Source organism: Phyllostomus discolor, chromosome 6, assembly GCF_004126475.2.
Source record: "Phyllostomus discolor isolate MPI-MPIP mPhyDis1 chromosome 6, mPhyDis1.pri.v3, whole genome shotgun sequence".
Lineage (NCBI taxonomy): Eukaryota > Metazoa > Chordata > Mammalia > Chiroptera > Phyllostomidae > Phyllostomus > Phyllostomus discolor.
The window spans coordinates 158512850-158524662 of record NC_040908.2 but is presented as its reverse complement, the minus strand read 5'-3'; the positions used below and the strand labels follow the sequence as shown (position 1 = coordinate 158524662).

Here is an 11813-nt window from a genome sequence, read left to right as displayed (position 1 = left end):
ATGGAACCCACAGGACAAAATCTCCCACAGGGGAACCAGACCACATTGATAGGTTTTATCCTGCTTGGCTTTTCTGATGTTCCTGACCTCCAAGGATTTCTGTTTGGGGTGTTTTTGATAATTTATGTGATTATTCTGATGGGAAATAGCCTCATTATTATCATAATCAATGTTGATCCTTCCCTTCGAAACCCCATGTATTATTTCCTTGGGAACTTTTCTTCTTTGGAAATATGTTACGTGTCAGTCATCGTCCCCAGAATGTTAATAGATCTTTGTACACAAAACAGAAATATTTCCTTTCTGGCTTGTGCTACTCAGATGTATTTCTTTCTGGTCTTGGGAGCCACTGAGTGCTTTATTCTGACTGTAATGGCTTATGACAGGTATATTGCCATCTGCAACCCATTACTCTACCCTCTCATCATGAACAGCAGGATGTGCATCCAGTTGGCAGCTGGCTGTTGGGTGACTGGAATTCCAGTCCACATAGGGTTCACCTACCAGATTTTCTCTCTACCCTTCTGTGGATCTCATCAGCTGAATCACTTTTTCTGTGATGTGCCTCCAGTACTTCAGCTTGCCTGTGGGGACACTTTTATGGCAGAGATGTTGATTTATGTGGTTGCTGTCTTAGTTGTCACTATTCCTTTTATGTTGATTTTTGGATCTTATGTGAAAATAATCTCCACCATAATGAAGCTACCATCAGTAACAGGGCGAGCCAAGGCGTTCTCCACCTGCTCTTCTCATCTCATGGTTGTGGCTTTATTCTTTGGATCAGGCATCATTTCATATTTGAGACCAAAGTCGAGTCATTCAACAGGGATGGACAAATTTCTTTCTCTCTTTTACACCATTGTGACACCAGTGTTTAACCCCATGATATATTGTCTGAGAAACAAAGATGTTATGGTAGCACTGAAAAAATTCTTGTCAAAATGGATTGTTCTATGACTTGGCAATGTAACTTCCCAAAATTTGTTTCTTACTTATCATAGTATCCAGACACTAATTTTGATTCTTTTCCAAGATTGCTAGAAATCTTAATTATTCTGGATGGGTTATATCATATTATATCTCACATGAAATAAACTCTGCTGGTATTTTTAAATAGCAAATTAATTCCAAACTCAATCCAAGGTATCATGATATCTGAAACAACACACTGGGGTCATTAAAGTTTGTTATTGCTGTTGTTGTTCCTTTTAAAGACCCCAGAATATTACCTACATTTTCTTTTTCACAACAAGGTGATTCATCTTTGTATTTCCAGAGCTCAACATATTGCCTGAAAAATAACAGGTGTCTAATTAACTTAGCTAAATTGAAAGAATGATTAATAGCAAAGGTGTAACTATTGATGTTTTATTTGCTTATGATTAATAACTCATAATCAGGCAAGCTCATGAAAAGAAAGGAAAGATGGGAATCCAACGACATTAAGTCAATGAATTAAAGAAAAAAATACATTCTATCAGTTTTTAATGGTGATTCTTCAGCTAACTCCCCAAAGATAAATTCACATGTGAAAAAAGTGGGCACACATAGTTCCAGAATTCAGTTTTTGTCTGGAATACTAATTAGTTGCCATCACTTTATTATGGCAATAAGCATATTTTTATTCTTATTTTGTTGTGTAGGTCTTAAGTGCATAGAAAAAAGAATACAAGTTATGGATGGAAGAAAAATAAAGGGATTTGAGTAACTGAAACAAATATTTTTATTTATTTATTTTATTTTTTTAAAGATTTTATTTATTTTAGAGTGGGAAGGGAGGGGAGAGAGAGAGAGAGAGAGAGAGAGAGAAAGAGAGAGAGAGAGGAACCAATGTGCGGTTGCTGGGGACTGTGGCCTGCATCCCAAGCATGCGCCCTGATTGGGAATCGAACCTGCGACACTTTGGTTCACAGCCCGTGCTCAATCCACTGAGCTACGCCAGCCAGGGAAACAAATATTTTTATATAAAAAAAATTAAAATGGTATCTCTGAGTTATGTGGGAATCATTTTTCTTATTTCCAGCTCCCTTTCCTTTCTTCTTTCTTTAAAGAAACTGTATGGGACCTAATGATAAAGAATAACTGTGTAAGAAGATAAAAGACATGTTTGAGTGCTAAAGCAGCAAAATTCAATAATCCTTGTTAGTCATCTCTCTACTCCCTACATTTCTTTTGCTCCACATGATCCTGCATTCCGTAACTCCTGGGACAAACCTTTCCAAGCCTTGGGGGTCTCACTACATTGTCCATGATGTTCCTTTCAAAATACTGAATACCTTTACTAATCTCCACCTTCTCCATCTCTCCTTATCACATCTATCATCAGAGTTTGTTAGAAGGTAATGAGAAAGTACATATAACACAATTTTTGTACAATTTCTTCATGACATTAAAATCTCAACTTAGAGAGAAAGTATGAAAAAAAATTAAGAAACAATTATCAAGGTCTTAATAGTATACAATTATAAGAAAATACATTTTTGTCATTTTATCTCTATAAAAGAGACTATTAAACATCATAAGTAAATACATCTTAGAGATGTTCTTAAATACTGTGCAAAAGAGCCATAAAAATAATAGGAGATTACTTTTTAATATTTTAGCTATGTTCTCCCTAATAAGATCAGACTGTCATGTATAGAATACTAAAACTGAAAGATCTCTGAAGTAGCAGAAGACAAGGTGGTACTGGTTTACACCGTGCTGCATTTTAAGTTATGTGTTCAGTCAACATATGAACATCAAAATTCTATTTCCTTTTAAAATGTATAACCTTAGAATTTCCTATCAGACATTACATGTGGAAATCCAGTTGGACTAAGATGGAGGAAATATGAATAGTATTATAGAGGTGCCATAAAAGTGGTGAAACCCTTGTGTGGTCCAGGGGATTGTCCTCATCATGCCAATGCAATGGAGAAAGATGGACTTCTTTGCATCAGCCTGACTCCTTGGATAAGAGGTGCAGGTGTGTCACAGGTAGGTCCCACATGAAGATGAGCACTTGAGCTGCAAAACACTAAATAGTTTTTATAGACATAAAATGTTAATTTATGGGCAGTTTTACCTCTGCTGACTCCAAAGGACAGTGGGAAGAAGGAGAAATAATTTGCCATATTGGAATTAAGAAAGCCTTTGTAAATTTTCCCAGCAGAATGAGTAAAGGCAGATCAAGAAGTTGTACTTACTTACTTTTTGAATACCTCTCATGAAGGCAAAAGTTAAGACAGGTTTATAGAGTACATAAAGTTGTGCATAAGTAATGTAGACTGTTTGGTTTAAAAATGTATAAGCTAAAATAAAACCAATACATAAAGTAAAACAGAACCTTATAAAATCTAAATAATCTAAGAGTTTAAGAAAGAGGAAATAAAGAATCAACAAAGAGGAGACAAATCAATAAAGTTTTCTTTAAAAAAGGATCTGAACAACAACACAAGTGCTGGTGAGGATGTGAGAAAAACGGAACGCTCATGCACTGTTGGTGGGAATGCAGACTGGTGCAGCCACTGTGGAAAACAGTATGGAATATTCTCAGGAAACCAAAACTGGAACTGCCTTTTGACCTGGCAATTCCACTGCTGGGGTTATACCCTAAGAATCCTGAAACACCAATTCAAAAGAACCAATGCACCCCAATGTTCATAGCAGCACAATTTACAATAGCCAAGTGCTGGAAGCAACCTAAGTGCACAACATTAAATAAGCAGATCAACAAACTGTGGTACATTTACACAATGGAATAACACACAACAGGAAGAAAAAAGGAGCTCCTACCTTTAGTGAAACCATGTTTGGGCCTGGAGAGCATTATGCTAAATGAAATAAATTATATCATGAAAGACAAATACTATATGATCTCACCTATAAGTGGAACCTAATCAATAAAACAAATAAGCAAGCAAAATATAACCAGAGACATTGAAATAAAGAGTCAGAACCACTCTGACAGTAACCAGAGTGGGAGGGGAAGGGGCATAATAGGGGAAAAATAAGAAGGGTTATCAAGGATCATGTATAAGGGACCCATGGACAAAGCCAAAGGGTGGTAAGGTCGAGGGTGGGAAGTGGAAGCAGGTAGGTTAGCAGGGAGTGGCAGCGGGGGATGGAGAGAACTGTGCTTGAACAACAATAAAAAAAGAAAAAGAAAGATGAGACTAATTCCAAACATATCTAAGTCCACTGAATTTTCATTAATAAACTGTACAATTATAAAGCAGAGAATACTTTACAAAGACAGAATCAAATACGTGCTATCTACATGAAACACACTTTAAAGCTAGAAAATATTAATTAAAAATTAATGAATAGGAAAACTTTACCATGCAAACAGTAAGCATAAAAAAACTTGAGTAGCTATTGTATTAAAGAAATAAACAGGTATATTACATTGACATGAAAAAGGTTAATTTATTAGGAAGACACAAATATCATAAATTTGTATGTACCTAAAAACAGAATCTCAAAATACAGTGACTGAGACTAAAAATAATTACTTGGCAATACTATAATCATAGCAGGAAATCTTCACATTTATGTTTCACTCACCTGTGGGAAACTAAAAAAATCGGTATGGAATAAACTGTGTGAATAATATTACACACGAAATGCATATTATGCACGCTTTCAAGAGCACTAGGTGCATTTACAAAGGTAGTCCATACGCTGACTTGCAGAGCAGTGCTTGTAAGTTTCAAAGGTTTGGAATATTTTCTCTGAATACACTAGAATTAATGAGGACACAAAGAAAACAAGATATTTCTTTTAAAACCTCAAATATTTATTAACTAATTGACATATTCTCAACAAATAAGCAAATAAACTCCAAATGAAGTAAGGGAAAATAAATTAAAATTGCAAAGAAAAAAAGTGGTTGTTTTGGTAGAGTTGATTTTTTACCTAGAATATCTTAGCGTATTCACAAAACAACTCCTGAAATAATTACATGACTTGAACAAGGATATGCTGTTAAATGTTAACATCATTTCAACTGTTTATATGTTACTAGCAATCAGCTGGAATGTAAAATTATAAAAATCAATTCATATACTTAATAACTAAAAATATGGAATATTAGGAAAATATTTTGGATAATATGATTGCTCTGTATCTTAACCATAGCAATGGTTTCACACATGTATGTATATGAGGTCTATCAGGAAAAAGTCCAGCCATTGTTAATATAAGGAGAACTGTTTGTGCAACATCATGCTACTGGCAGCCAAGGAGAGTGGTCTGGAATGAACACATGTAAACACTGACAGTTTCACTGTACTAGTCAGTGGGGATGGTAGACGCCACTGAATGGGTGTGTATACTGTGTGGTCATCGCATTCAAAATGACTAAGGGAGTAGAGCAACAAATCAGCATCAAATTCTGCATTAAGCTTGAACGTTCCTCCATGGAAACTGTTTGATGATTCAGAAGCTGCAGCTATGAGCAACTGGTGATTGGCAGCTTCATCACAACAATGTATCTGCTGATGCATCACATCTTGTACAGAGTTTTTGGCAAAATATCAAATCACCCAGATGACTCAGGCCCCCTACAGCCCAGATGTGCTGCCCTGTGACTCTGCCTTTTCCCAAAACTAAAATCACCTTTGAAAGGGAAGAGATTTCAGACCATCAGTGAGATTCAGGAAAATACAGTGGGACAGCTGGTACTGATTGGGAGAACTGTGTGAGGTTCCAAGGTGCCCACTTTGAAGGGGACTGAGGCATCATTGTCCTATGTTCAATGTTTCTTGTATGTTGTGTCTTCTTCAATAAATGTCGCTATTTTTCATATTACATGGCTGGATACTTTCTGGAAAGACCTGATATGTGTCAAATTGCATCTTATTTTAAATCTCATTGTGTGCATTTTAAAGATTGACCTTTAATTTTTATAAATTATGCTTCCATAATGTTGCTAATTTAGGAATGGAAATAATAATATTTCATTAGACACAAATATATCTAAAAACCAACTAAAATACATAGACATGTACTACTCATAATGATTCTGTTCTATATATGTCATATTAAAACTTAAATCTAAAGGTGTATATGTTACAGCATGCTATAACACATTGTTAGTGACCAAAAGGGAGGGCTGTGGCAGAGCCTGGCTTGATGCTCTCCAAATGTATTTCTGTTTCTTTGATCTTCAGCCAACACCATTCCCTGACACTCTCATAGCTACGTGAAATCACGTGATTAGTTTCTCTAATAGCATGTGGGTACAAGTAATGTGTTGAAGCTCTTCAGAGTGGGTTTGTTTCCTTATTTCCTGTGTGTCTTTAATGCCAAGCTCTTTGAATGCTAAAAATGTAATATGGAACTGTGAAGAAGAATGAACTAGAGAACAGTGGGATTCTCAGATGAAAGAAACCAGTTTCCTAATTAGTGACACCAAGTTGGACTGTAAGATGTGTCCTTATTTTGTTCAACCATGGACATAGCTGAGGAACTACTTGTTTTTAGTTATTTTTTGAGATAATGGTGATACTTAATTGAATAAGGAAATCTCTAATTCTTTGTCTTAATAATAGAATAGAGATTAGATCAGTGTCCTCTAATGGGGGATGAACATTCAAGTTGTCCCAGCTTGTAAGTAACTGTCAAACTTACTTGAGGCCAATCATGAATGCAGTTCTCATTTATAAATAAAAGTGAAGGAAGTCTGACACTGAAACAGTCATAGGAAAGAGTACAAGGGCCAGTGTGTGAGAGGCATGCTGTCGTAAACAGGAGGAGGCTTAATATAGAAAAAGGGATGCAGTTCTAGAAACACACTGTCCAACAGCCAACGAACCCCAGAACAGAAACAAATGCAATTACAAGTAGAGGTGGATATTGGGATTCTTAAATGTGATAAAGTTTTATCTCTGTACGTGCCCAGAAGTAGCTGAAATCAGAAAAGAATTTTGACACAAAAGTTTCTTTTTTCTGTCTTAGGTAGTCTTGCTTAAAATGCTTGTATATTTAATTGCACTTCACACTTGATGCTTCCCATATATTGAATTTTTAAAATTTTCTTTATATTTTATTTTTTTAATTTAATTTATTGGGATGACACTGGTTAATGATTATATATGTGTCATGTGTATAATTCTATGATACATTGTGAGTATATTGCACTGTATGTCCATCCCCCAAAGTCAAATCTCCCATCATCATATATTTGGCCCCCTTTAACCTTTACTACTCCTCCACCCCTTCCCTCTGGTAACCACCATGCTGTTGTCTGTGTCTATGAATGGCTTATATTTTGAGTCAGCTAAATATCTTCCTGGATTCCTGAGCAGGTGCTATAACATGATAAAACTGTCTAGAATTTTGCCAGCACATATATCCTGCTGTAATTTTGATAAAAATTAGTCTAAGGACAGAGCATTATACTTCTGAAAAGGGATCCTACCACCCCGCATTGCATATTGAAGAGAAAAAGCGTGCCCTGTCCCAAACAATACATGTGATACAGTTTTCTAAAGGCCTGGATGCTCTAGATCTGGATAAATTATGGAAATAAAATGAAGGAAGGTGAATCCACACCAATATATAAGGGTCTTAAATATAATACATGGAAAGGTTTTTTAACTTCATCTTGAAAGTGATCCTAGACAATTAAGTGACATTTCTTCACCCAGGGACTATCCCACTGTGGGGAGCTTTATGCCAAGAAGGTGCTGCAGAGGACAGGTGACCTACAGAGAAAGCAATTTCAAATCATAATCCCAGATGATGTCAAAATAGAAGCAGCCATCTGGAAATTAAATTCATACATGAGAGAAGTCCCCCAGGGTGAGCATGGCTAGCTACTTCCAATTTAAGAGCATCTGACACTAAAGCTACAGGAATATTGTAGAATTACAATGGCTTCCTGATACAAGAGACCTTAAAAAGTTTATGGGTTAGAAAACACATTCATACAGACAGCTTCAAGCAAATCCATAAAGGTGAGTTGTCATTGTGTTTTTAGCCTATTTTATTTAAAGATGTTCTAGATTTGAGTATCAACATGCAGAGAATAAAATAGAGGAACATGAATTCTGAGAACTTCATCTAAAAATGAATAACTACTTAAGATAAATCATGTAGTTCTTAAGTTTCTTAATTATCAAGTAAAATAAAATTAGCAATGGGTGAAATAAAAATAATGATATTTATAATAAAATTATGCCCATAAGGTAATATTTCAAAAAAGTAGTGATAAAAATAGAGAAATATGAGAGAATATTTGTCGTTTTAGTTTTATTTCAGAGTACTATTGAGGCAAAAAACAAGTGATGGGTTTTGAAGGAAAGATAGTTGTATTGGGTTTGATGAGATCAGAAAGCATATTTGTTTGGAAAGTTTCAGACAACTATTAATAAAGTATAATAGAAAAGTCAGGCTGTGCTGACTGTCTGAGACTAATGACTTTAATATGAATGGAGGCAAGACTGAGTATGTGAGTGTTGATGTGTGTCTATGTATATGTGTGTGTTTAGTTTCATTTATATGTTCCAACCATTTACATGCACAAAGGAAAAAAATAGTAGGGTCTACTCAAATTAAGCTTTATTAGCCAAAATTATGAAGGGAAAATAAAGTAAGAGAATTGTATTTGGTTACAAGAGAATTATATGACAATGGATCATAGAATCTTACATAAATAAGGAATTAAATATAAAAAAATACTGTGAATGAATGAGCCATACTTCTTCACTGAGTTAAAGGTTTATTGATAGTTATTACACACTGCATATATTATATAGGAAGTGTTAATAATGAAAGTTATTTAACAAGATGATAGAATTCTATTTAGCATAAGTGACAGGAGTGATACATAATGTAGAACATTAATATAGCATTTATTTATTCCCTAACTTAAAAAGAATTATTTAAAATAACTGATTCTTACTGAAACATAAATGGGAGGACTTCAAACTCATTTTGAACAAGAATCAAACAAAACTTTAAGAGAATAGCTTTGAATTGAAAGAGGATAGAATAAGCCAATCAATACAGAAAAATAAAATGATGAACCCAGACAAAATATATAGAAAAAGCCTGTGTCATAATTCCACTCTGAATAAGGCTGCAAGAGATATTAGTCTTGCACAATAAGCTCTAAATAACAAGGCACACTTTCTCAGGTATCATCACATCCAAGTATAAAAGATGCATTAGAATTTTATTTCTTGATTGATTTTAAATGCACATCAGCTCATTTCTGAAGTTTCCAATCATATTCCCTAGAAACAGACCAAGGCAATGATAAAAATAATTTTAGAGTTTATAGAAATACCTTCATGCATTTAATCCAGTTTATAGGAGAGGAGAATGTGGTTCAAGAACATTAATGAATAAACCATCCTGAATTTCCCATATTTGCAGATGAAGAATAAATTAAAAACAGAAAAATCGAATGTCACTACAATGATGGAGTTTGTTCTCTTGGGGTTTTCCGATATTCCCAATATCTGGTGGATTCTATTTGGGATATTTTTAGTCATCTATCTGACCATCCTCATGTGCAATAGCATTGTTATACTGATAACAAAAATTGACCCTGCCCTCCAAACACCCATGTATTTTTTTCTCAGCAATTTTTCCTTTCTAGAAATCTGTTATGTAACAGTCACTATCCCAAGAATGCTCATGGACCTTTTGAGCCAGAAAGGAAACATTTCTTTGCTCGCTTGTGCAACACAAATGTGTTTCGTCCTTATGTTTGGAGGCTCGGAGTGTCTCCTCTTGACAGTGATGGCTTATGACCGCTACGTGGCCATTTGCAACCCTCTGCATTACACTGTAGTGATGAACCAGAAGGTCTGTGTCCAGCTGGTGATTGCCTCCTGGGTCAGTGCAGTTCCTGTTGTAATCGGGCAAACATGGCAGATTTTTTCTCTGCCCTTTTGTGGATCTAACACAATTAATCATTTCTTCTGTGACCTCCCCCCAGTACTGAAGCTAGCTTGTGGGGACACGTTTGTGAATGAGATAGCAGTCTACATAGTTGCAGTGGTATTTGTCACAGTTCCATTTCTGTTGATTGTTGTCTCCTATGGCAAAATTATTTCCAACATTCTGAAATTGTCATCAGCCAGAGGCAAGTCTAAAGCCTTCTCCACCTGTTCCTCTCACCTCATAGTTGTCATCTTATTCTATGGCACAGCTACCATCACTTATTTACAACCCAAACCAAATGAATCTGAAGGAATCGGAAAACTGATCTCTCTTTTCTACACCATTTTGATCCCGACATTGAATCCCATCATATACACCCTGAGGAACAAAGACATCATGGTGGCACTGAAAAAACTACTAACTAAGTCATTACAATGATTCAGACACTTGAAATTACAGAAGACTTTGTTTTTGTCTTGGCCATATAGATACAACAGAAAATATATAGTTTTGTTATTGTATGTTTAAATGATAATCATGAATATCATGATAGGAACTTCACATTATGTTAAGGGGTTTTAGTTTCATAAGGTTAAGGAAAGAGTTTCTCTATAATGAGGGCACAGATAATCTCAATTGTAACAATCTAATCTGAAGAATTCATCTTTCCTCTCATTACGAACTAGTGAATTAAGGAGATTGCCCCAGCAATACATTGTTAACTGGGTGTGTTACATAATCATGGATTAGAGTTATGTTCTCTGATGTAATTTCTGTAATCTTCCCACTCCTTCAGATATGGTTACTGACCTGCTCTGCACTGTGATTGGATTTGGCTAATAAGAAAAACCAGCAGCAGCCAAGACAACAGAAGCAGGGGAATCTTAGTGTTTCTCTTGCATTTTTCCTCATTTCAATCTGTTGTTGCTGTCCATGGCACTTTATGGCTACAAATCCGGAGGGAGCCCCCTCCACTATTATCTCAGCACTCTGTTCTGTTATTACATCATCCCCTCCCCTTGTAGGTTCAGGTTTTGCTTTAGTCATATCTATTTAGTATTAGGAGTATCTGAAATTTTTACTGTAAACTATCCATATCGATGTGTATCTGGTTGAATGTCGGCCCCTTTAAATATATGTTCATCTAGAGCCTACAAATGTGGCCTTTGCAGATTTAAGAGAATGAGATCATCCTAACTTAAGGTGGGCACTAAATCCTATGAACAGTGTCCTTATGAGACAGAAAGGCACAGGAAGTTTAGGAAACAGATACAGAAGTACAGAGAAGAATATCATGTGAAGATAGAAGCAGAGGTTGGAGTGATGCAGCCAAGAATCATGCAACCCAGAAAGTCAAGAACCACCAAAAGCTGGAAGAAGGAAGAATCATTCTCCCTTACAACCTTCAGAAGGAGTAAGACCCAGCCGATGCTGTGATTTTGGACTCTGAGTTCTAGAACTGTGGTTAAGATCTACTGTCCTACCTGCTTTCACATATGCAATACAGTACTGTCACCTAAAGTCACCATGGAGATGACATCCATATGAATTACTTATTTAACAACTGGAAGCTTGTACCTTTCGCCCACATCATCCACTTTGCCTACCCACTGCCCTGCCTCTGGCAACCACCAACCAGTCTGTTTTGAGTATTAGAAGAAAATATTGGCCTCTTCACAGTGACAGGATTTCAAATAATTTATGATTTTTAATTATTTTTATTTATAGCTGAGATTTATAAGAGAAAATATAATATGTAAATTAAAAGAAGTAACTCCAGTAAATATAAAACTACATAGCAAACAATATTCTTCCATTTCACCCTTTCTGACTCCTATTAATTGTCTTAAGGATATTCAGCACTTGGCAGAGAAATTTCAATATCAACCAAATTATCTTTGATTTTTGAAAGACACAACAGATTTTTTTGTGAA

At 35.5% G+C, this 11813-nt stretch overlaps 2 protein-coding genes and 1 long non-coding RNA gene across 3 annotated transcripts; all 3 read left to right on the top strand.

The window, feature by feature from the left end:
• On the top strand, positions 1–1159 carry LOC114490214 (olfactory receptor 10AG1-like). The gene has a single exon (XM_028504138.2). It carries the CDS (start codon positions 1–3, stop codon positions 955–957), a length of 957 nt encoding a protein of 318 aa, XP_028359939.1. The 3' UTR covers positions 958–1159.
• A 6749-nt stretch (positions 1160–7908) lies between these two features.
• On the top strand, positions 7909–11524 carry LOC118501356. The gene is made up of 2 exons (XR_004903995.1): positions 7909–7943; positions 10676–11524. It is a non-coding gene; the product is annotated as an uncharacterized LOC118501356 (long non-coding RNA).
• On the top strand, positions 9322–10327 carry LOC114490211 (olfactory receptor 10AG1-like). Its single transcript, XM_028504135.2, has one exon. It carries the CDS (start codon positions 9367–9369, stop codon positions 10315–10317), a length of 951 nt encoding a protein of 316 aa, XP_028359936.1. The 5' UTR covers positions 9322–9366; the 3' UTR covers positions 10318–10327.
• Positions 11525–11813: the final 289 nt, after the last annotated feature.

Coding starts and splice junctions, on each gene's coding strand:
- LOC114490214 (XM_028504138.2), top strand. CDS start 1: ATGGAACCCACAGGACAAAATCTCCCACAGGGGAACCAGACCACATTG.
- LOC114490211 (XM_028504135.2), top strand. CDS start 9,367: ATGAAGAATAAATTAAAAACAGAAAAATCGAATGTCACTACAATGATG.